Source organism: Sesamum indicum, linkage group LG10 (assembly GCF_000512975.1).
Source record: "Sesamum indicum cultivar Zhongzhi No. 13 linkage group LG10, S_indicum_v1.0, whole genome shotgun sequence".
Classification (NCBI taxonomy): Eukaryota; Viridiplantae; Streptophyta; class Magnoliopsida; order Lamiales; family Pedaliaceae; genus Sesamum; species Sesamum indicum.
Genome location: NC_026154.1, coordinates 3,919,967 through 3,946,599, shown reverse-complemented (window position 1 = coordinate 3,946,599; position 26,633 = coordinate 3,919,967). Strand labels below are relative to the sequence as shown.

At 32.7% G+C, this 26,633-nt stretch overlaps 4 protein-coding genes and 1 long non-coding RNA gene across 5 annotated transcripts; 1 reads left to right on the top strand and 4 right to left on the bottom strand.

Annotated features, from left to right (window-relative positions):
- Positions 1,129-10,126, top strand: LOC105172056. Its single transcript, XM_020697237.1, has 8 exons — positions 1,129-1,654; positions 2,978-3,087; positions 3,399-3,836; positions 5,991-6,047; positions 6,156-6,292; positions 7,318-7,637; positions 8,994-9,100; positions 9,412-10,126. Exons 1-8 carry the CDS (start codon positions 1,289-1,291, stop codon positions 9,866-9,868), a joined length of 1,992 nt encoding a protein of 663 aa, XP_020552896.1. The 5' UTR covers positions 1,129-1,288; the 3' UTR covers positions 9,869-10,126.
- Positions 10,270-11,267, bottom strand: LOC105171875. The gene is made up of 3 exons (XR_848615.2): positions 11,192-11,267; positions 10,735-10,932; positions 10,270-10,388 (listed from the first exon to the last, which is right to left on the bottom strand). It is a non-coding gene; the product is annotated as an uncharacterized LOC105171875 (long non-coding RNA).
- On the bottom strand, positions 12,424-13,326 carry LOC105172055 (probable pectinesterase 29). The gene is made up of 3 exons (XM_020697236.1): positions 13,094-13,326; positions 12,848-13,007; positions 12,424-12,675 (listed from the first exon to the last, which is right to left on the bottom strand). Exons 1-3 carry the CDS (start codon positions 13,324-13,326, stop codon positions 12,424-12,426), a joined length of 645 nt encoding a protein of 214 aa, XP_020552895.1.
- Positions 16,086-19,984, bottom strand: LOC105171874 (probable pectinesterase 29). Its single transcript, XM_011093125.1, has 5 exons — positions 19,492-19,984; positions 19,234-19,393; positions 18,884-19,096; positions 17,686-17,930; positions 16,086-16,288 (listed from the first exon to the last, which is right to left on the bottom strand). The coding sequence occupies exons 1-5, from the start codon at positions 19,722-19,724 to the stop codon at positions 16,111-16,113; spliced, it is 1,029 nt and encodes a 342-aa protein (XP_011091427.1). The 5' UTR covers positions 19,725-19,984; the 3' UTR covers positions 16,086-16,110.
- LOC105171873 (60S ribosomal protein L13a-4-like) lies at positions 24,178-26,367 on the bottom strand. The gene is made up of 4 exons (XM_011093123.2): positions 26,023-26,367; positions 25,152-25,268; positions 24,976-25,063; positions 24,178-24,549 (listed from the first exon to the last, which is right to left on the bottom strand). The coding sequence occupies exons 1-4, from the start codon at positions 26,292-26,294 to the stop codon at positions 24,406-24,408; spliced, it is 621 nt and encodes a 206-aa protein (XP_011091425.1). The 5' UTR covers positions 26,295-26,367; the 3' UTR covers positions 24,178-24,405.

Here is a 26,633-nt window from a genome sequence, read left to right as displayed (position 1 = left end):
GCGAGGGAGGATAAAGACGCAAATGCTCTCCCCGGGGATTCTTTATGCATCCTATCTTGTGTTTCAATTGCGCAACAAGGACTCGTATCTAAAACTAGATTCAGCATGCTTTATGTCTTCTTCGGTCAGGTTTATGCACGATACTGAATCAGATTACGATTATTCCGAGAGGCAAGATCATGATCATCAGATGTGGGTGAGCTTCCGACAAGGCAATGACAGAGGTGATGGGTGGATGGAAATAAAACTGGGAGATATCTACGTTGATCAGGGCAGCCAAGGAATGGTGGAGGCGCGGTTTATGGGAGGAATGGCTTCGGAATGGAGGACCTCGTTGTTGAAGGTGTTGAGTTTCGGCCTCAGGGGTTTCCAATTAGTGCACTCTTTATGAAGCCAGCTGATGAAGTGGGGAAAAGGAAAAACAGAAAGGGCAAAGGGATTTTTTCCTACTTTAGGACTCCTTCAACATAATATGATCCTCCCGCTTATAAGTCGCTTCTTTGTTTTACACATCAATTACATCTTTTTCGTTTCTATTTTTCGTTCATGTAGCTTTAGTTTGATTAAGCGTAATTGTTCATGAACTAGCCAAATGTGCTCTTGGATCCTTGGAAGGTGTTTCCAATCTTCTAGCAGAAGTGGCTGTCTTGGTGTCGGTGGAGTTGTTTGGTTGAACTTGAATCAATAATATGGTATATGCAACACACTTGTTGTGAGATTGATGTACAGTTCACAACCAATTATTTGGCAAGTGTATTGCACTTGCTTTGTGATTGGTTTTGTTCGACAAGAGGCAAGAATAATTTTTCTAAATAGATCATAGGTCAAGTTTGTTAAATATAATTATCCATGAATTTTATTTTAAAACTTCTTAATATATATTGTTGAGCGGGAAAAAAAAATGCATTTAGTATTGTAATTTGGAAGGTGACATTTTTAGTCTTGTACTAATTGATTTCCGCAATTTAATCATTTTCAGCTGAAATTCTCAATTTGATCAGGTCAAATATATGATATTTAAAGGGGTATAAATGAAATTAAACCCTTAAAATAAATATAGTTTGAACTCATTCTTTAATTTGGTTCAACCACTCCACAGTATATATGCAGCAAATCAACGCGTTTCGTAAAGCAGTTGAGTGATCATCCGTCTTCCCATTCTCATCCACACTCCATCTTTATGATCAATCTCTCTACCCCCCAAATTTCTAGCAAACATGCTCTGAAAAAACACCACTTCAGATAAGAAATCACTAAACTATATAGATGATCAATTTTCTTGATTAAGATGTCTGTAAACTATGACAACTGGGAGAGGCTGGTTGGAGCAGTCTTGCGGCGGGAGGGAGACAGGGAAATAGCCTTGGCCGATTCCAGGGATCCCAGCATCATCAGCAGCAGCAGCAGAACTAGCTCCGCCTCCGCCGATTCCAGGGATCCCAGCATCATCATCATCATCAGCAGAACTAGCTCCGCCTCCGCGTTTTCTACTTCAGATCTAAGCAGTTTTACCTCCTATATTTCTCAGTTTGATCATACCCCAAGTGGTATTCGATTACCTATGGACTACACCGACCTAAAGCTCGATCACCACGAATGGAAGACGATGCTGCCGCCAGATAAACCTGAAGCAGTATGGACATCGGCCTCTCTGGTACGACTTTCTCCCGCTAAATTATATTTTTAGTGCGTGGGATATGAGGTTTAATATTTTCACTTCATTATTCTATACAAGTTTTAAAATAGCCCCAAAATCTAGAAAATTTGTTAATTTAATCCTTATTTTTTTTAGAATAATTCTAAAGTTGAAATTTTTTTGATATACTTAATGTCATAAATTCTCGAAAAATAAAGAATTAAATCTATCGAGTTTTCTGAATTTTTTAGAAAAAATCTGAAAAATAATATGTCGAATTTTTTTAATTTTAAAATTATTTAAAATAATGGACTAAAATTATGAGAGTAAAAGTGTATTTTGCCACTTTCTCTTCATCCTTTTCTCACTCTTCTATTCTATATATGATCACTTATATATAATGTTTTAAAAATCGAACCTATTATTGGTCCGACCAATTGAGCATGATTAAAAATTGATCGACCCAAATTATGTTGTACATTGTACATATATCGTATATTGTATATTAATATTGTAACAATTAAGTTATTAACTAAGTTGACTAAATAAGTTGTTAGCGGGATTTGACCGATTTTAATCGGTCTGTCTCGAATTTGACCATTCCAATTTCTATGCTCATATCCGGATCAAAGCAGATATATTACTTATATATAAATAAATATATAGTTTTAAATTATATAAACTTTGTCTAAATATATATCAATATATTATAATTTTAAACTATATTTAGAATTTTATAAACAATGTTATAAGATTTGAACCATTCATTCATTTATATTTGTTGAACTTTTCATTAATTTATATTTGGTGAGATTTTACAATTATTAAATAAAGATTGAAATATCATTTTTCAATTAAAAAATAAATTAAAAATGGCGTGTGTCATGCATTAAAAAGTATTTTTTTTAATTATTTGGGCTATTTTGTGTACGTTCTTTTTTCATGAGAATTCTTTTGAACGTGTAAATTGCATATAGCCCTTTTATGTCCAACCCATTTAGTTTACACTAATAATCTATGACAAATTCTATGTGTATATAATTTTTATAAATATGATTTAAGTAAAATACTCATAAAATTTTATTATTTTTTAAAGTATATATAAAATAGTAAATTAATATTAAATTTATAAAAAAAATAGTGGCAAACAAAAAAAAAGAATAACTATTGAAAGATAATGGGGAAGAAGGAAATTAGATGGGTGACGGATGAGTAGGAAGTTAATAAACAAATTAATAATTAAATTAAATATTAAAATTGACATAACAAAATAATTGAAATACCAATTCACCCCATTTCGATTATTTAGTCTCTATGCTAACATGTTAAACTCCGAAACAGAGCTTTTCTCTTGATCCAGGGACGGGAAAGAACTGTTTCATGCTGGGAGCAACAAAACTTGTAGTATTCTTACCTGATAGTTGGGAAATCAGATCTCACCCAAAATCAAGGTACTTACATTGTAGACTGATACGAGTTGTCAAGTTAAAAAAATTTCTTAAATTATATATTAGATCGAAATATATAATTATAGCCCCTATTTTTTACAAAACTACAACTAGATCCCCTGAGGGGTATAAGTGTAATATTTTTTAAGTGTTGTTTACGTAAACTTTGGCTTTAAAGAATGGTAAAATTTCAAGAGCTGTATTTATAATTTTACAAAAAATAGAAAGTATTTATATATTTGACCTAACTTCAAAAAATGTTAATATAATTTATATTTAACTCCACGATTTATCCAAGATTTATCTTTTCCTAGAATGTGCAGATTCGAGGAGGTGGTTGTGCCAAGAGACTCGTGGGGGTTTGACATCCGAGGCAGAATACATACACGAATGCTTTCTCCAGAAACTTTTTATGAAGTATATCTTGTGTATGAATTAGCTGATAAGGGCACAGAAATGGACAATTTTGCCCGTGCAAGAATTACAAATCTTTTTCGTGGACGTGCATTAGACATCTATCATCCTAGAAGTCAAGAAAAGATGGTGCGCTTATTTCAACCAAGTAGTGGAAGAGACGATGGGTGGATGGAAATACAACTTGGATGTTTCTATGTTGGTTATGCCCTCCGCGGAGAGGTGGAGGTGCAGTTGTCGGATATAAACTATAGAATGAACATTATTGTTGAAGGTATTGAGTTTCGACCTATGAAGGCCAAGAAAACTTTTGGATTTTTTCAATATAATGAATACCGGTAGATTGCATTACAAGCAGACCTCCTGTGGTAGACATATTAGGCAAATGGGTCTTTGTAGAGAAAGCAATGTTCAATTAATTTTTTAAAATTCGATATAATTTCGTTATAGCCATACTTCAACAACTGATCACCATCCAATTATGATAATTAAATTCAAATGCCAAATATGTTTCAATTATTTTTTTAGGTTTGTATATCCATGTTATTACAGTATTTTTACATGCACCACACATATGTCGCTTCATTTTTGTTTTCAACTCTTGTTTATGTATATATGTTGTTAACTTTTTAGGGTTGTTTTTGTTAATCTGTATTCCAATATGCAATTTTCATTCTATTGGTTGTTTGATACATTTTGCAATATTTCTATATGTATATATATTTCTGGGAGGAAAGGAAAAAATTGCAAATTCGTTTGCTTTTTGCATATATATATATATATATATGTTAGTCATGTCAGTAGGTATCAAACATTGCATTTTGTATGTGTCATATTCTTACAGCTAAATTTTTATAGATGAAAAAACCCAATATGCAGCAGCTAGCTACAGTATTCTGAGACATTCTACACTCCACCAGTACATGCGTTTGGACCTCCTTAATTAGTCCCGTAATGATCATACTTAGTAGAATAATGTAAGGAAGCAACAAATCAACATATTATTCCTATGCACAACACGGAATTTTTTTACCCAAATGAGGTTCGGCTGAATTATATAAATTACAGAGCAAGTGTGATATACTTGTATGTGATTACACTTTCCATATAAATTGCTTAGGTCTGATTAAATTTGATCTGAATTAGAATTTTTCGAGCAACACATGCAAAAAATTAAAGAAAATAGATGTTCTTACTCAATCGTTATACAAATGTAAAACAAGAAATTAAAGAAAACAAATGTTCTTACTCGATCGTTATACAGATGCGAAAGAATTAGTCCTGAATGTTGAATACGTAGTTTAGGAATCCAGCCCTCGTTGTCAATGTAAGAATTGCTCGTCAACGACTTCATCTCCTCAGGGCTTAGGTCTTTCTCCCACAGCACCCACCCCGACTTGTCTGATCTTGATCCCTCGCATTCCTCCTCAGCAAAGATTATCTTGTTCATGATTATAATTAAGACAACACAAAAGAAATCAAGAAATATCAACCTATAATGCTAAAATTACTCATCGATCACTACAAGAGAACAGGAATTCAAGATGAATTATTTTCCCTAGTATTCATCTTTTCAATTTTCAATTGAAATACCAACAATTCGTGGATAAAACCGTCTCTGGAGTAAAGAATAAAATTAAATGAAGGTTCAGGTAGGAAAATGTTACTACTCATAGCCGACGTAAGTCCGTGCATCCCATTCTTGAGGGACAACGATGTCCGAGAGAAACAAGTGGAAGAATATAGCTCTGGAATAAGCTTTCCAGGCTCTTCCCAGGAATGTCTTCCCTTTTCCAGTCACATTGCACTGTTTGAACACGAATCCACCAGCATCGTTTGGACTGACTCTTGCCTGTGCAGCTATAAAACCTGTTGAACCAAGGTTTAATAGTCCTGCATTCACCAATATCCTGCATTTCTACGTGCAAAGACAAAATTGATCCTGTCATCAGCTATTAGTTATTTAGTGGGGAAAGAGATGATGATTGATATCCGGGGGAGGATAAAGATGCAAAGCTCCCGGGAGACTCTTTATGCATCGTATCTTGTGTTTCAATTACTTAACAAGGACTGCTATCCAAATCTAGATTCAACATGCTCCATGTCTTCGTCAATCAGGTTTATGCACGATACTGAATCCGATTATGATCATTCCGAGAGGCAAGATCATGATCATCAAACATCGGTGAGCTCCGACAAGGCAATTACAGAGGTGACGGGTGGATGGAAATAAAACTGGGAGATTGATGCAGGTCGCTAAAGATGGGTCGGGTAGTGACTTGGGGTGATCCTTAGGTCGGATCACGGCTCTCCTTCTTGTGACTGGATCCTGAGAACAGAAAACAAGTTAGGCTTATTGAGATGCCCCCAACTAAAGTCCTCCGATGCTTAAGTTAGAAAATGGGGTCGAATTCGATCAAAAGGATTTAATAGGATCGAAAATAGCATTAGTTGCACGTACCATGAATACTTATGATTGGCGATTTTTATAGTTTTCCATACCGTATCAAATGGTTTCACGCGGCAGTATCTGAAAGCATAACTGTCAGGTGATCAAATGGCTTGTAAGCCGAGTCTCTTTTTCGGGTTGGGTCCAGCGGGTTGGGTTGGTGATCACTCGGATCTTGTCCTTCTTTTGCAATTTTCATGGGATTGAGGGGCATTTTTGACTTTTTGCTCGTCGAGGGCTACTACCCTTATAGAGATATCAACGTTGATCAGGGCAGCCAAGGAGTGGTGGAGGCGCGGTTTCTGGAGAGGAATGGCTACGGAATGGAGGGCCTCGTTATTGAAGGTATTGAGTTTCGTCCTCCGGTTTCCAATTAGTGTACTCTATATGAAGCCAGCTGATGAAGTGGGGAAAAGGAAAAACAGAGAGGGCAAAGAGATTTTTTCCTACTTAAGGATTCCTTCAACATAATATGATCGTCCAGCATATAAGTCGCTTGTTTGTTTTCCACGTTAATTCCATCTTCGGTTTCTACTTTTCATTGATGTAGCTGCAGTTTTGATTAAGAGTAATTGTTATGCAATGACACATGAACTAACCAAATCTGTGCTTGGATCCTTGTAAGGTGTTTCCAATCGTGGAGCAGAAGCCACTGCCTTGGCACTAATGGAAAATTCTAACTCAGAATAGGTTTGGCTGAACCTAAATTAATTATATGGTAAGTGTAGTAAACTTTTCATGTATTGCTCTACAGTTTAGGAAAATTGATCAATTACTTGATTTATTATACTTGCTTTGTGATTGATTTGATTAAAATAAAAGCAGGAATAGTTTGTGTAAGTCGATCATAGGTTGGGGTGTAAATATATCTATCCACAATTTTTATTCTAAAACTTCTTAATATATACTAATGAGCGGGGAATAAAAAGCAATTTTAGTCTTGTAACTTGGGAGTGGCATTTTTGTTTCAATATGAATTAATTTTTATAATTTAGTCATGTAACTTTAGTTTTTTTTTTTGTCAAAATTCTCAACTTAATCAGATCAAATACAAGTCACACACAATTTTTCAAAAATATATAAACCAGAGAAAGTATGATTTCTTATTTTTAAAGAGATATAAATAAAATTAACCCTTAAAATAAATATAGTTTGAACTCATTGTTTAATTTGGTTCAACCACTCCACAGTATACATACAACAAATCAACGCGTTTCATAAAGCAGTTGAGTTGACGAAGATCTTCAGTCTTCCTATGTATTCTCATCCACACACTCCATACTTGGAACAACTACAATCTTTATGATCTAGTAAACATGTTCTGAGCAAACACCATTTGGGAGAAGAAATCACTAAACTTGATAGATGATTAATTTTCTTGATTGAGATGGCTATGAACTATGACAACTGGGAGAGGCTGGTTGGAGCAGTCTTGCGGCGGGAGGGAGACAGGGAAATTGCCTTGGCCGATTCCAGGGATCCCAGCATCAGCGGCAGCAGAACTAGCTCCGCCTTCGCGCCCTCTACTTCAGATCTAAGCAGTTCTGCCTCCTATATTTCTCGATTTGATCATACCCCCAATCTTACTCGATTACCTATGGACTATACGGACCTAACGCTCGATCACCACGAATGGAAGACGATGCTGCCGCCTGATAAACATGAAGCAGTATGGAGATCGGCCGCCCTGGTACGACTTTCTCCGGTTAAATTATATTTTGTCTCATAGGATAATATATGAGGTTGAATATTTTCATTTCTTTATTTATGAAAATTTTAAAATAGTCCCAAAATTAAGAATTTGTTATGTTTAGTTATTTTATGAAAATTATAGAATAGTTCTGAAATTGAAAAAAAAAATATTTAGTTCATAAATCCTCGTAAAATAAAAGATTAAATGTATCGAGTTTTTTAATTTTAAAATTATTTTGTAAAGTAATAGACTAAAATTATAAGATTAAAAGTGTATTTTACCACTTTCTCTTCATCGTTTCTCACTCTTGTATTCTATAATCACTTATATATAATGTTTTAAAAATTGAACGAAACAACAAATCGGATAAGTTATTGGTTCGATTAATTTGGCATGATAAAAAATTGATTGACCCAAACTATATTATATAATGAATATATATAGTATATTAATATATTATATTTCAATTAATTAACCTAAAGGCAAAATGTACAAATAATTTCCTAATAAAATTAATGAGAAACACACATTAATAAATTCAAATATTATAAAATAAATACAATATATAGAATATTATAATTTATCCCCACAATATGCAAGATATATGTTTTCTATAATATTCTGAAATATTATACCTTAAATACGAAAATAAATTATTCAAGTAATTGATAGAGAAATGCATAAATTTTGGAAATATTAATTTAAATTGAGTTTGACGAAATAGTGAATATCACACGATTACTATTTTTTTTTTTAAAAAAAAGTAGTTAATTATATTACAGGCAAAATAATATTGTCACAATAAGTTATTAATTAAGTTTGACTAAATGAATTGACTCTCCTAAAATGTAGTTAGCCGAATTTGACCGGTTTTGATAGGTCCATCTCGAATTTGAACATTCCGATTTCTATGCTCATACTCGGATAGGAAGCAAATCTGGTTTCCGAGTTTCAAAATATAACTTATTTATATAAATAAATATATACAATTTTAAGAATATAACTATTTTTATCTAAATATATGTCAATTTATTAACTATATTTAGAAATTTATAAACAATGTTAATCAGATATGAACCATATATTTATATTAGATGAGATTTAACGAAAATTAAATAAAGCTAGAAATATCATTTTTCAATTAAAAAATATAAAAAAAATATTAAAAATGAAGCATTGCATGCATTAAAAAGTAATTTTTAAGAAAAAAATGGGCTATTTTATAGAAATATTGAAGGGGTTCTTTATACATTCTTTTCTCATAAGAATTTTTTAGAACATGTAAATTGCATTTCGACCTTTTATGTCTAATCCCATTTAGTTTATCTGCTAACACATTGAACTCCGAAACAGAGCTTCTCCCTTGATCCAGATACAGGAAAGAACTGTTTCACTCTGGGAGTTGCAAAACTTGTATTCGTACCTGAAGGTTGGGAAATGAAATCTCACCCCAAATCAAGGTACAAATCTTCTTTAATTATATTTATATTTTTTTAGATTAGATTAAAATATATAAATAGTACCTGTCTTTTATAAAATTACAGCTACATCTTCTGAAGGGTGTTAGTGTAATATTTTTCAAGTGTTGTTTATGTAAGTTTTGCTTTTAAAAAGTGGTGTAATTGTGGATTACAATTATAACATCAGGAGGTTTATTTTTAATTTTACGAAAAAAATAAAAAAATATTTGTATATTTTGAACTAATTTCAGTGGGTGTCAATGTAATTTGTATTCAATTCCACGAACTATCCAGGATTTATCTTTTCCTAGAATGTGCAGATTCAAGGAGGTGGCTGTGCCAAGATACTCGTGGGGGCTTGATATCCGAGGCAGAATTACAACACAAATGCTTACTCCAGAGACTCTTTATGAAGCGTATCTTGTATTTGAACTAGCTGATAAAAACACAAAAATAGAATATTTTGCACAGGCAAGAGTTAGAAATTTTTTCCGTGGGCGTGAACTAGATATCGATCGTCCCGGAAGGCAAGAAAAGATGGTGAGCTTTCAACCAAGCAGTGGAAGAGACGACGGGTGGATGGAAATACAACTTGGATGTTTCTATGTTGATCATGGCCTCAAAGGAGAGGTGGAGGCGCGGTTATTGGATACAAACTATAGAATGGACATCATTGTTGAAGGTATTGAGTTTCGCCCTATGAAGGCCAAGAAAAGCACAAAGCCAAAGGGATTCTTTCAAACTTTTGGATTTCGTCAACATAATTAACACGGGCAAATTGCACGCAGGCCTCCTGTGGTAGATATATTAGGCAAAAGGCTCCTTTCTGGAGAAAGCAATATTCAATTAATCCTTTAAAATTCAATATTTTGACATTGTTACTATTATAGCTTTAAGGTCAGTAATTAATTTTAGCGACTTTAATTCACGTAACTTCATATGTATATATGTTGTTAACTTTTTACGAATGTTTTTGTTACTCTGCATTCTAATATGCAATTTTGATTCTATTGGTTGTTTGATACATTTTGCAATATTTCTATATGTACATATATTTCTTGAGGAAAAAAATGCAAATTTGTTTGCTGTTTGCATATATATATATATATATGTATATATATTAGTTAGGTCAGTAGGTATATGAAACATTGCATTTTGTATGTGTCATATTCTTACAGCTAAATTTATAGGTGGAAAAACCCAAAATATGCAGTAGCTAGCTACGTACAGTATTTTTGAGACCTTCTACACGTCGTCATTGCATGCGTTTGGACCTCCTTAATTAGACCTGTAATGATCATACATAGTAGAATAGTGTAAGGAAACAACAAATGAACATATAATTCCCATTCGCAACACAAGAAATTCTTGCCCAAATCAGATTCGGCTGAATTATATAAATTACAAAATAAGTGTGATATAGTTGTATGTAATTGGTCACTCTTCCTAAAGTGTACACTAATCACAGGACCAGTGTATTATACCTGCCATATAATTGGTTTAAGTCTGACTAAATTTGATTTGGATTAGAATTTTCCAAGCAACACATGCATAAAATTAAAGAAAATAGATGTTGTTACTCAATTGTTATATAAATGCGAAAACAAGAAACTAAAGAAAATAGATGTTCTTACTTGATCTTTATACAGATGGGGAAGAATTAGTTTTGGATGTTGAGAGGTAGTTTAGGAATCCAGCCCTCGTTGTCAATGTAAGAAGTGCTCGTCAACGACATGATCTCCTTAGGGCTTAAGTCTTTCTCCCACATCACCCGCCCCGACTTGTCTGATCCTGAACCCTCGCATTCCTCCTCAGCAAAGGTTATCTTGTTCCTGATTAATTAAGACAACACAAAAGTAATCAAGAAATATCAGTCTATAATGTTAAAATTACTCATCCATCACTACAAGAGAAAAGGACTTGAGAGATGGATTAGTTTGCCTAATTGTATTTATCTATTCAATTTTCAATTGAAATACCAATAATCCGTGCCCTGTTTTCTTGTAGTGATCTCACATTTAGTCAATAACTAAGGAAAAAATAAAATTGAATTAAATTAAAATGAAGGTTTAGGCAGGGAAATGTTACTACTCATGGCCGACGTAAGTCCATGCATCCCATCCTTTAGGGACGACGATGTCCGAGAGAAACGAGTGGAAAAATATAGTTGTTTGAACACAAATCCGCCGGCATCGTCTCGGCTTGCTCTTGCCTGTGCAGCTATGAAACCTGTCGAACCAGGGTTTAATATTCCTGCATTCACCGATATCCTGCATTTCTACATTCAAAGAGAAAATTGATCCTGTTGTCAGCTATTAGTAAAGCCTGTTTCTCAGTTGTCTTGTCAATCTAGATCTTGCATTATGTATTAATATTACATCTCATAGTGCACTATGCGTATGTGTGTTATCATGTCCGTATATTATTTTCATAAACATATATACAAGTAATGTGGATTTTGTCTACGTAGCTTATGTATAAAAGTATAAGACTGGATTCGATTTTCTATTATAAATTAATTCCTATTGCATTTTTTTTTACATATAGTTAATTAAATTTTTATTTCTAATGATCATATAATAAAAAAAATTAATATAACTAAAAGAATTTGCAACATAAGACTTTTCACCACATGACGTCTAAAAAAATTGTAAGGGATAAATCGCAAAAGCCATTAAATTTTATATTTATGTTGCAACATATATATTTTAATTCATGAAAATTATAAATAAGGAAAATAACACTTTCATCAAGTAATTTGGTTTTGTTCTTAGTTATGAGATTTTTACTTTTGATCCGATTACTTCTAAAATATAGTATTTTTTGTCCCATGGCACCTCTTTCTCGATATTATTTTAACAGAAAATGTCATATACTTAGCATGTGACCAATAGGGCCTCTACACTTTTGTTCTCGTTAGACATAAAATTCTCACTTTTGGTCAAAAAAAATTTACTTTTGATCCCATTCATTTAATGATCACGTGAATATCTAATAAAATAATGATATGTGACAAAAAGTGAAACTCTATTAAAAGTACTGAATTAAAAGTAAAAATTATGATGGGATAAAAAATAAAAAAAGACTTTACATTATGAGACAAAAAAATATTGTTTCCCCTATAAATAAATAATTATGTGTTATGGATAAATGTTTAATGATTTGATCAGACTTGAACCCAATGCTTCAGAATTTAGATTTTTCCCTCACCAGCCTTTGTCCTAAATCCTTATCTCGTTGCCCAAATTAAGACATAGGTAAAGAGATTTACTTTACATGAACAAATGTAAGAAAAGCAAAAGACAGTCAACATGAACTGAAACCTATTTAAGATATATAGCCAAATGCAGATTGATAGTTACCTCATAAATGGATTGACCACCTCCAAAGATGAAATCAATGGCTCCTTCAATGTTACAAAGCTTGAAATAGTGTCTGCCCGCATCATCCAACAACGTGTCCTGAAACCCCAAGAAACTGCACTCATAGAAAGCCGACTTGTCGCCGGAGATCTTCGCGGCCACCGCCGGCTTCACCGGACTCCCGTTCTTGCTTGGGGGATAATTGTAAGAATTCTGTATAAATGTTTTAAGCACGCAATTTTTTACTTTAAGGTTTCTTTCTTTATTGTGTTTTTGAATGAAAAAATAAATATATCATCCCGACATTAATTACTTTCACATATTTTACAAAGTAAAAAGTAGAGTTCATAAAAATTCTCGATATACATCGTAAACTAATTCTTACCACAAAAGTAAACCCCGATACGATGATATTATCAGCCATAGACGCAAACGTTGCGGAAGTCAACATTGTGTCATGTGCACCCCATACAACATTAGTTTTCCCTATTCCTTCTCCTCTGAGATGGATGAATGTCTTGTCCGGAGGGATTTTCACCTGCTCACTGCATCCAAACACATACAAACACATAATACACATGTGTGTCTGTGTATACACACTAAGTATGTGTAGAAAAGTGAAAAATAGTACTTATAAACTCCAGCTTTGACATAGATGGAAATCCAATTCTGGTTGTTTGAAGGGACAGAATCAATGGCTGCTTGAATAGTCGAAAACCCCGTGTGGCCCGATGCATCGACAGTGATCATATCGTCGTCGTCTGACAATTTCCTGCTTGATCTTACTTGAAACTCACCATTTGTGAATGCAGAAAAGATGAAAAAAGCTGTACAAATGTATATACAGTGAAGAAACATGGCCATTTTCAGAGTGGCAATGGAAACTGTTCAAGGAGAGTAAATTTCTCTAAGTTGAGAGAAAGTGAATAATTAAGATTGGTTTTTAATAGAGGAGAGGATTTCAAAAGGTTTTCTAATGGAAGTAATTAAAAAACCAATTAATATTTGATGTAAGATTTTCTTTGTAATCTATGTACCATAATTTCATCACTTTCTTACCTTTCTTACGTTAGTTTTGTGGATGTTAAGCAGTCTTCGCTAGGCCAAAAGTCACATGTATTTATTTTTAGAATTTTAGGCAATACATTGGTTGGATTAAACTTAAATAATTCAATTGTATAATAGTAGGTGAGTAATACTCGATTTATTATTAGTGTTGTCCAACTTTCCAAGTAATATCCGAACAAGATCAGATTATGTCTTTTCACAAAGAAATATTGCATCAACTCAAATTCCTTTCCTCAGTTATCTTGAAGAAAATATTTTTCTACAACATTTTTGCTCATAATTGTAAAGTGGGACAGAAAGTTTGCTTTATTTCTTCTTTTCTTTCCATCTTCTTCCAGAACATTTAATTTCCCACTTATTGATCAAGAAACCGTTCTTCAGTATTATCACTAGTCTTAAAAGGGGCTTTCGATATATATATATATATATATATATATATATATATTCTTTTTAATTATGAGGCAATTTAAGAATTATATTCCCATATCCCAAGCAGGAAATGGAAGAATATAATTTAATTAAACTGAACCTACTTTCTCCTATGTATATGTGGTTTAATGAAATCACCAGCAGAAATATTGCTTTTGATAATAATTAATTAGGATTAAAATATTATTCATCCCATAATTTAAAATTATTTAGAGTTTTCGTTTATTAACTTTTTATGATGGTTTTTTTTTTTTTTTTTTTTTGCATCATTTTAATTTTCATGATTTCAATTCTTTTGTTCGTTGGAGCTCACCTTAACCCTCGAGAAGGGTGAACTTCTGTAAAGAGGGATTGAAATCACGAATATTAAGGACCAAATATTATCTTAAAAAGTTAAAGGACAAAATTGCTGGTAGAATTGGGCCAATAGGATTAAAAAACCCCAATTTTAAAATTTATGTGAGAAGCACATGCATTCAAGAAGAGTGGACTCCGGTGAAAAAAAAAAAAGACTAAGTCATGAAAATTGAAATGAAGCAGAACCAAAATCCTACCCTAGAAAATTAAAGGACAAAAACGACAAATAGACTAATTAAGTTACGGGACTAAAAATGCATTTAAGCCGGCTAATTATTATGGTTAAAAGTTAAAAAGTACGGCAAACATAAACTAACAATAATTATGCAACGGCTAGTAGCCGTGCTTCTACAAGCAAGGGCAAAATATTAGCCCGTACAGCTAAAAAGCATAACAAATATTTTAGTTATAGTAAAACCATGACAATTTTGTATTCGTTTTGTTTGATTGCAATAGATAGTATTTGTTTTGCCGTAATTTTTTATTTTTTATTTTTTGCAACGAATTTACGTGAATGTCGAATTTGGTTATTTCCTCAAAAATATCGGACAACCTAAGAGTTTTATAACTTTATCACATCTATTTGGAAAGTTGAGAAATGATGATGAGTTGAATATTGTGGTATGGGCTAACAAAAAGAGAAGTGTCCTTTACTGAAAGCATTCAACTTCTTTATTCCTTCCTCAAAATCCATTAACTATTTCTCAAAATTAGAAGTTTCCCTGCAATTTGGAACCTATTAATTCCCAAACTTTAAAATCAGACCCATCTTGTATGGGTCACTCTCATTAAACTAAAGACAGCTTTTCTTGTCCTCAATCGCCCAAGATTTATCTGATTGGTACTGAATTAAACTCAAACACCTGTACCGTTTCCTACATTAGCATTTGTACACAACTTTAGCTAGAGTGTGCACAGTTCCATAGATCAATCATACCAAATCGAGTTGAAAAATTTTGGTAAATAATGAATAACAAATCAAACATTTGATTCAGTATTTAATAATCAATTTTGATAAATTTTGATTCGGTACGTTATTGATATTTGGTACCAATATGTCACACCGTATTGAATGCTGAATTTTTTTAAAATGTATATTATATATATTAAATAAAAAATATATATTTATATATAACTATGTAGGTTTTTCTTTTTAAAAAAATTGGTAAAAAAATCGAATCGAGCCGAACAATTTAGTTCAGTTTTCGATACATAATTTTGGCATATTGAAATTTCAATTATGTTTGGTTTGATTTTAGTGGACAAGCACTCCTAACTTTAGCGGCACAAATGCATTTTAAATCCCACAACATAGAAAATAATTTTCTTTTTTATAGGAAAGATAGAACTTTCAGTGATTCCAGTGCTGAAATTCAGCATCCAGATCATCTACAATGCATGGAGGAGGACCTCTCTCCAGTATTATGTGAAGATTTTGCTAGCTTATGTGCAACAGTACGTACCAGGGTCTCTTTTGTTATATTTGTATTATTAACATAATAATTAATAAATATACTTCAGAAAATATAAATGTAAAATGGTTATTACTTAAAAAATAATGTAAAATAAATAAATAAAAAAGTATCAATTCAGTACCAAATAATATTAACGATGAAACTGCGCGGATATCAATTCACTTGGGTACCAAAATAACATTAATAACAATACTCAAATACCAATTAAAAATAATAAAAACAAATAAAGACATATATTCCACCAAAATCAGTAAAATTTATTTTCTTTAATTTTTCATTTTGAATTTTTTGGCCCGAGGGATACACAATTGATTTTTTATCAATCTGGAATTATAATAATTGAAAATGTTGAAAGCCAACCGTCATGATCATCAATGTAAGAAATGCTGGTCAGCTGTTGCAACTCTCCCTTGTCCAGCCTGTTGGCCCAACTCACTCTCCTTGAGGTGTCGGAACCTAATCCACGACAATCGACCTCTGCAAACCTCAACTTCTCCCTGAACAAAAGTATCAACCAAATACGGGGTGTCAGCCTTGAGAAATACAATTTTTAATTATGGTTAATTATTATGATTAAAAATAAAAAATTATAATAAATATTAATTAATTATTGCTGCGCAATCATTATTATTCGTTTTTGTATAAGTGAGATCTGAATATTTAATACAGCTAAAGTTATGACAGATATTTTGGTGATAGGTAGAATTACAACGAATGATGATTAACCGTGGTTAAAATTTAAGTTTTCGAACTAATTTTGTTTGATCGTAGTAGATAATTTTAGTTATTTACTATGATATTTAAGCTGTAGTGATTTATAATTTATAGAATAATCAATTCTTTTTGGCAGTGTGTATGTAATTAATTAAATATGGAAGGGGAGTTTCTCTAATATTATGTCAATTGAAAATTATTATTATTGCAAAAACTGTGATTTGAATAAAGTTTCCTTGATAATATACAAATTATCTTCCTGCAGCTTTTCTATAAACTAAATTTTTAAATAACTATATTTAAATAAAATATAATAAAAAAAAGTATCTTTTAATTTTATTAATTAATTAACTAATGATTATTTTTTCAGTTTTTCTTTTTTTGGGTGGTTGTCACCGAAGGGAAAAAGTTGTCGTTTTGCTCTTCCAGCTCCATTTCTTTACTGACAAGGGGTATAATTACCAGAATAGATTAGTAATCTACATAATTTAACTAGATTTTAGTTCTATAAATATAAAAGAGTAGTAATTTTAATTCTGTATAAATCGAAAATTTTGTTCTATAATTTTCAAAAAATCGCACCGTAAGAACAAAAATGAACGGAATTTTCTGAAACAAATGCATTCAGTTAAGTTGGTCACGTGTATATCACATGTATTTTTCCTATTATTTTCGTAAATTTCAATCATCTTTGTTCTTAATGTGTGAAATTTTAAAATTATAAAAAAAAAATATCAAAAAAGATTCATACGGGACTAAAATTATCACCTCATAATTTTCAATTTCCCCCACTATTTTAGGGGAATGTGAGCATAATTATCCGCCAAATTAACTAGTAGGGACTCACTCATACACTAGAAAAAAATATATGATTTTTCACTGCAGTTAATTACTATAGCCAAAGGATGAAAATCGTAGCAAATACAAATGAACCACAGCTTTTCAACGGCCATTCGCCGTTGTTTTTGCAAGTGTAAATGTTTTAGCTATGCGAAAAATAATAGCGAGTATTGATCAATCGTGATAAATATTAAGTTTTTGGTGTAGTTTTGTTTAACCATGATTAACAGTATTGCTTTACCATGATTTTCAAACGGTCGTTATTGATAATATAGCGAAAACTCAATTTTTTGTATGTGATATATTGAGAAAATTAAGAAGAGAATTTTGCAGTACTTACAGATGGGCAGTGCTGAACCAAGGATCCCATCCCTGAGGGACAACAATGTCGGACATGGAAGAGTTGTAGAACAAAACTCTGGCATAATCTCTCCAGGGTCTTCCCAAGAATGTCTTCCCATTTCCAAATATGTTACATTCCTTAAACACGAACCCGTTTGTTTCGTTAGCTTCTGATCTTCCCTGAGCTGTGATGTAGCCTGCAACTCCATTTAGAGCTCCTGCTACTACTGATATCGAACATCTCTACACCCAAAACATCGAACAATTAACTCATGAGAGGAATATTATGTCCAAAATAAAAAAACAACGGGATTCTATTCTTGATGGATATTAATGACATAAATATCTAGCAAGTTTCTATCTATTAGCTGACCAAATCATTTGACAAGACCCTAAGATTTTGGGAAAATTTTATGTACCAATTTAACCATTCAGCAAGTGATTTTTATATTTAGTATAGTTTGGTATTTTTCTTAAGCTGTATATTAATTATACAAAAATTATAATTTTAGTACTGCAAGTATGAAGGTAGCAATTTTAGTTCTATATAAATTTATTTTGACAATTTCGTAGTGTAATTAAAACTTCCGCACACGAGGGACCAAAATTACTTGACTTTGCGAAAATGTCCCAATTGCACTCAATTAATTAAGTTAGCCACATGCATGTCACTTGTACTTTCTAGCAATTTTTGTCTTTAATGTTTGAAATTTTTGAAATTACAAGATAAAATTTTCAAAATGGATTCATACAAGACTAAACTTACCATCCGACCGTACTAATATAGCTAAAATTATAATCTTTCTTACATGATAAGTATAATTCATTTGTCCTGTGATTAGTTTTGATTTGGCTTAAAGAAATTCATAGTAAACATGTCAAGACAGAAGAAGTTGTCAGAGTAGAATTTCTCAAGATTTTGTACATATATATATGTACATGTAGCATTGAATTACGTAAACCTTACAAGAAAGAAGGGAAATTCATCAAGGTAGGTTGGTAATTAGCATTCTGTATATTAAGACACAAATCTTGCATATTAAAAATTTCCTCTTTCTTATGCAAAGATTGGGAAATAAAATGATAGAAAGAAATTAGAAACAACCTAAATTGGCAAAGACAAAAAAGAAAATCAACAACGTAATATTTTCAAATGTAATAACATTATTCAATCATTTGTTGTCAGTATCCCTTACCTCATAAAGCGACTGGCCGGAACCAAAGATGAAATCTACAGCTCCCTGGATGGTACAAAGTTTGAAATAATGTCTACCTGAAACATCCCATAATGTATCTTGCAGTCCTATGAATCCACATCGGAAGAAGGCCGACTTGTCTCCCTCAATCACGGCTGCAACGGCCGGCCTCATTGGATTGCCGGAGCCATTCAGGGGATAGTTGTAAGAATTCTACGCATCAGATTCATGTAATATGAGGCAAATCATGAGCAATAAATGGACAGATGTACCAGAAAACAAACGCATTGATTAATATAGTCCTTTTTCACGTAGTGTTTTTGTAAAATAATCTCTAGCTTCATTCTTACAATGAAGGTTAGGCTCTTGGCCATGATGTTGTCTGCTTGAGAAGTGAAAGTGGCACTGGTTGCAATCGATTCATGAGCATCCCACACGACAGACGTCTTTCGTTTCCCTTCTCCTTTGAGGTAGATGAAGGGCTTGTCAAAAGGAATTGTAACCTGTTCTCTGCATGAAGATTGAAACACAAACTGAGAAATTTTATCCCTTACATGTTTTGACTAAAATAATTAAGATAGCAAAAGTAACACCGATGTTTTTGTCACCTATACACGCCTGCTTTGATGCGTATACATATCCATCTTTTGTTGTAAGAAGGGACAGAATTGATAGCGGCTTGGATGGTTGTGAAATTGCCTATACCTGATGGATCAACAAAGATTGATGGACAAATAATCACTTTGCTTTTTCCAAGGTTTCTTCGTAGCGCAGCATTGCCTGATGCTAATACTAAGAAAACAGCAGCAAGAACACGGATAAACAACCTATAAGACAACATTTTCTGAGTGTTTAAGGTGAGAGTATTGCAACAAAACTAGGAAGATTTTGGAGAGAAATGAGAGAAGTAGAGGTTTGGAGAAAACAATGAGGACTATTGCAATGGCTGCAAACTATATATGATTATTAGGTAACTACATGATTCAGTGTATAACTGCAGCAATTAATTGGTCATTTAGAGTCATTAAATAGTTTTGGAAGGAACTGAGAACGGGGGCTGGAAACATTAGTTTGAAAGAGTTTAATTTGTTCATAAAACATTTTTTCATCATTACTTTTGTTTAATAGAGGCTGTAATAAGTTAAACAATACATCCGTTCGATCAATACATAAATATAATTGAGAATTTTGTAATAATTAAGTTACAATAAACTCACAGTGAAACAATACCCACACGGTAGAACTTAAACCCACGACCTCAAACTTATCGGTGATCATCGTTATTCACTCTCTATTTTATATAATTTTTCATTAATGATTGTATGTATTTGGAGGGAACTGGGGAAATTAATTCAGTCAAGAAGGGCAATTAATTGAATTCTGATATCAGAAATCATGGATCTTATTGTAGAATTTATGTTCATGATTTACATAATAAGATTAATTAATTTCTTCAACATTTCCCTTATTGTTTCATCTTTTTCCTTTTACTGGATTTTCTTCTGTGCATAAACAAACATATATGTTAAATATATAAATATATATCTTATTTTTGTAACCAGTGAATTTTAGAGGGGAAAAAGATTTTATTTGACCCACGCACACCCTCTTTACAATGATTTCAAGAATTTACCATAACGTGGTCTTTGTTACGTTAATTTAATTAAATTTTGCAATTCCATCTTCAATTATTTGAAAATGGAACTTAAGGGAGAAAACCTGAATCAAGAATGGCTTGTATGGAAGGGGTCGTTCTTTAAGACATTCAGTTCATCTTTCTTAATCGCAATGAATCAGAGGTCAATATATGCATGAGATCCGCATCGTAGTAGCAACGATACGAGCGACTTAATCCTACCGCATACATTCTAGCATCTCGGGACCTATACGAAATTTTCAGAAAAGGCTCAATGACCAGGCTGTACAAACATAAAGTTCTCGAGTTGGGAAACGAGGAAGATGCAATAATGGCTGAAAGAGAGGGCAAAAAGGTAGCCTGAAACCATAAATTCTAGATTTTATGTTGCAACATTTTAGAGCAAAATGAGGAAAAGATTGCAGTTTGCCATGCTTTCAAGCCTTGGGTTGTAGTTCAGAATATATCTTTTTCCACGGGCAACATGTGGTCTTAGGATGTTGTCCTCTACGTCTGTTGGGTTCTTACTATATTACAATTCTTGTTAACGATAGGCGAAGATGTCATGATTCTTGTTGTCTACAATTTGCCTTCTTCTTTCTTCATCTTCATGCCAATTAATGCTGAGATTATTTGATCATTCATCTATTCCATTATTTACATAATACCCCCTCAATTATGATGAAATTACAGATGACGGCCGATGGCTGAGTAAGTTCGATATATAATGGGTAAAAGAAGTTTGATATTCGAGTTTTGTTATTAATGTCACTTTATTACCTGAATAATTGCAAATATATAACCTAATTAGTATGCCTGAATTTTATTATTAATATCACTTAATTTGATAGAAAATTGATGTTTTTCAATTTATTTTCTATTTTAAGTCATTTTACTGTTAGATCTTAAAACAGGGTTAAGTTTTTGGCCCCTGAACTATTATCAATGTAACATTTACCCCCTAAACTAACAAATATAATACTTACCCCCTACAACCAAATATTGGACAATATTGCCTTCATAATATAGGCTTAATTAAATACACTTTGCTCCCAAACTATTTTTATTAAGCCTTTCCCCCCCCCCCCCCAAACTAACAAATATAATACTTACCCTATTGGTTGGACAAAATTGCTCCTCATACCTTGAATAATTAGATTATTCTCAATGTATTTTTAATATTTTGCATATTAAATCATCATTAAATTATTTTCTAACTGAAAAGATTTTTTAATAAGTGAAACTTTAAATTAAAAGTACTAGAGTAATAAATTAATATATATAATAGACACACAATAAATATAATATTCCAACAATTCGTATATATTTTTTAAAAAGCAATTGATGATATATATATATATATATGCTTAATCAAAAGTGTAAAAACATTTAAGTGTTATATTTGCTAGTTTAGAAGAATAAATATTACATAAAAATGGTTTAAGAGGCAATAGTTTACCCTTTAAAATAAAAACATACTTAAGAAAAATCTGCAGAGATATCAATTAATATATTTTACCTTTTTCATTTTAGTCCTTCTCATTTTATTTATGTTGTTATCGAGGATATTATATTTTTCACATTTTTTATATTTTTTATTAAACTTATTTCTTTATAAAAAATATTATTAAATAATTTCTATAATTGTAAGTAAGCCAACTGAAAGAATATATTCAAAGTAGTATTTTTGTTGAATTAATATAATAAAGAGATAGGATCATAAGTTTTTATGATAGGCAAAGATATGTGTTTACATTTACCGGACATATTAAAATCTGATTACAAAAATATAAACTTAGATTCAAGAGTTTAAATATAATATTATAAATTTTCAAAAATTAAATTAAAAATTGATTTTTTTAAAGGCTATCATATGTCTTGGATTTTAATTTTAATAAATAATGAGTTATCTTACAAATATTTACAAATAAAATTAAGAAAAATATTATTATCAGGTATAACAATGAAATATAAATATTGAAAGTCTGGTTCAGATAAAGAGAAAATATATTAAAATTGAAATTTATGCAATTTTTTTATTTTCCCTATTAATTTTTTTTTTTTAGTATCTAAGGTTGAAACGGTCATTTTTCAGTCCATTGTTGGGTGCCTCGTTAGGCCTTAAATCAAGTTTTATTTACATAAAAAGTAATATAGAAAATAAATAAATCATATTAATTCTGTACCAAAATGATAATAATGGTAAAATTAGCATACCGATTGAATCATTTATAATTATTCAAGTACCAAAATAACATTAATAACAAAATTCAAATACCAAAATAATTTATTTGATAAATATATGTGTATTAAATTATAATTAAACCAATGTGCTTTGGAATATGATGAAATTACAAAAAAAAATGGTCAATTCTTGAGTTTATTAGACACTTGACTTATTTATGTTTTAATTAAACCAGTACCCTCTAAATTATAATAAAATTACCGAGAAATCATTTTTAACGACTAATTGGCGAAATTGAGTCCTGATAACGGCTAATTCATGCGTTTATAAAATATTTCGTTTATTCTAATAGTAATTGTTGGTCTACTATAATAAAAGTTATTAGTGATGATTGAAACTATATTTGATATTGTAATTTACGTATTTAAATCGTTGATATAATTGTAATCTATTCACGTTATTAAAAAAAATAACATTCTCGTTACACCCCCGCCAGAGGCGGAGGGGTGTTTGGCAGTGCAGTGAAACTGCTGCTGCACCATTTTCAAATATAAGGCTATGAGTATTTCATTAAGCTGTTGCGGACTGAAGAAGCTTATCTAGCACCGTTTGGTCCCCTTTTTGCTGAGATTTTGCAGCTGTTTTCTGTTTTCAATTGGGAATGTTTTCATAAAAAGGCAAACCGGGCTGCTAGTATTTTAGCTTACTCGGAGTAGAGACGTGGCGGTGACTGAGGAGATGCTTTGTACCTGGGGAGTGGGGAGTGCTTTGTAGACAGATTTGTTGGTTTTCGAATGAACGGAAATTTTTGTGTTTTCCACACCAAAAAAACATAAAAAAAAAAAGAAAAGGAACATTTCTTTTAATCAATGATTTTCTGTTATTGAAATGACATGAGTTGGGGTGAATTTTTTTTATTTATTTTGTAATTATAAAATGAGATGAATTAACAAACAATTACATTATTTTTCTAGTCCGGTCACCCCACACTCAGACGGTGTCGATGGTGGCAGCCCATTCCCAGACCAATCCCATTAACCGCTGCCCATCTCCCCCAACCCCTACTGCCCCTCAAGCCCCAGATCAACCCCATAATCTACTGCTGGTGTGCATGTGCCGCTACCAAAATCTCCGTCCGTTTCATTGCCTGGGACCATTATGTGGTCCGAGGCCAGGCTGAGCCATGACAATAGAAACTACAACACAAATCCAACATATCACAGCAGCCTATTAAGGCAGAGCATGCTTTAAGGGACAGTGAGCTGCATCACTCCATTCAACATCAACCATGCTATGAATGGCTATTATGCCCCTTCCATTCCTCTATAGTAAATAAATCTAGTGCTGCTTGAATAGCTGCGTTCATAAATATCCATCATCTCCAGCATAAAGAAAAGCATACATATGCTTACACAGTGAAGTTGATTGTACATATGCAACTATATCAGAGAGCAATTTCTGCGAACCACAATCTCTGTGAAAACCCAACACTTGGCCTTAAGAAGTATTGCAATAGGCAAAAACAGAAAACATGTTTGGTGATTTCAAGATCTCAGTCATAGGGAACTGGAAAAATATTCGATAATGTATTTGACACAAGAAAAATAAAAGTCAAAATAGATTTTGCTAACAGAAACAAATCCACCAGACACATCATTAACCAACAAAATTGGCACTTCAAAGAACTACTATGGTGCTCTTTCAGTACTTGATTGGGGCGATTATGTCAAGTTGGGCACCAAGCTTCTCTTCAGCAACCTTCTCTGCTTTGAGTCTCAATTTCGTCAACTGCTTCTTCCTCTCATATGTTGCCTGAGCTCTGTCCTTCCTCTTCTTCTCCAACTCCTATAATAAACAGGAAAACCGTAATGAAGAGATCAGTGACATTGAAATCTACTAGGAAAAAAACTTTAGTTTTTGCCACTTGAACCAAATGAATAAAGCAATAACCACAAGGAACATTATGCCACTCAAGCAAAAACCAAACCCATCAGCATAGCGAACTTTTATAAACGAAGTCTCATGTGGAACATGGACAAGGAGCAAAGCCACCACCAACATTACAACTCATATTCCACCCACTAAAACATAGTTCATTTTCTGATTACCATTTACTCAACAAGAGCCAAGGTAAGAGTCAAAATGGAATATTCAGATCTTCAAACTTATGTAGTCAAGAGGCTAAAGCTAAGAGACAAGGTGACCCATATCTGTACTCCACACGTGGAAGAGATATAATGTATGAATAAACAGAAAGAATAGTTCACTTACCCTGATAGTATCATAGTGGTTCCATCCGACTTCTGATGAGAGTCTTCCCAACAAACAGTATTTGTGACCAGCTTGAAGCCTCAAAACCCTGATCATTAATTGGGCGATGAGTTGAAGAGACACCAGCATGAATATAAAAAAAAAAGAAAAAAAATAGTGCTCGTCTATAAACTCACTTGAGAGCATCAGGAATAACCATCCTCTTAGTCTTATCATATGGTGGTGGAATACCCTCATAAACCTTCAAACGAGCAAGTGCAGCTGCTCCTCGCTTGGTCTTGTGGGGGATCATCCTTTAAGTAAGTGAACATATGGCATAAGAACAGGCTATTTCAACCACAAGAATAAGATATTGTGAAGCATAAGTAACAGCATGCTTGCTTGAGGAAAATCACAACAAGAGTTCACAGAAAATACACAAAGAGATGCATCTATTCACTATGACATTAGCCCCCACAAACAGAAACCATTAAACAAGATCAGCTCTACATAAATATACCAAGCGTGTCAAGTTGAGAAAAACCCAATGAAAGATCACATTTTTCATATAACATTTAGTTAGACCATTAGAATTGCACAAAAGTTCAAAGAGCAAAATGAGTATTTGCCCTTCATACATCAACAGTTAAATCTGTATCCACATTGCTAACAGAAGGAGATCAATTAACCAATTGATCTATCTACAACAATACAATTTTACATACAGCAATTTGAATAGAAAATGTTCAACGTAAAACACTAAACTTGGACACAATTTCTCCACATTAGATGCACTTACATCATTATGAGCTACATGCATACTGCATTCGGAGGGAATAAAAGCCACCAATCGCAATTTAATACATCACAGTTCCATACACAAGCATTCATAAATTCGAAAGCTTAATCACCTGACACATTTTCACAGATTAAAACACCAAGCGAGTATCACTAGAACACAAACCTCTACTAACCCAAAAAAAAGTCATCTTCACACCAAAAACCTCACGAAACACCAAACGGTAAAAGAAAACAAACAAACAGCGGGATGAATAATTCAAACCATACCCACGAATCGTTCTCCACAAAATCTTGGACGGAGCGCGGAAATGAATGGGACCATGAGAAGGCTTGGTGTTCATCCTCTTACGGAGGAACCTCAAGTACTTCATCTTCTGGCGCACGAGCCCGCCTGAAAGGCAGATTTCCTCGCATCGAACAACGACCACTTTCTGCCCATTCAACAGCTCCTTGGCCAAAATGGAGGCCAGGCGACCAAGCATGTGGTGCCTAGCGTCCACCACCACTCTCTTCGCGCAGATCCCTGAACCCGACACCATTTTTCTTCTCTCTCTCTCTCTCTCTAAGAGGCGGGGGGTAATGGGGGTAGTGGTGACGAGAGATTAGGGTTTTTCCGTGGGAGATGCCGTATTTATGCGGTAGATCAGCAGCCGGGTTACATTGGTAAGGGTTGAGTATATGGATTTTGGACAGCTTTTTAAATATGGGCCAGGCCCAATTAGTATGGGCTTTTTCATTTCTAGTTTTATTTTATTTTATTTTTAAAATTAATATTATCTTCAAGAAGGTTATCAAATAAATGTTTTCTTTCCTTAATTCCTGTCTTCTTTGTGTGTGTGTGTGTGTGTGTGTGTGTTAAAAAAGATAAATCAACGTAG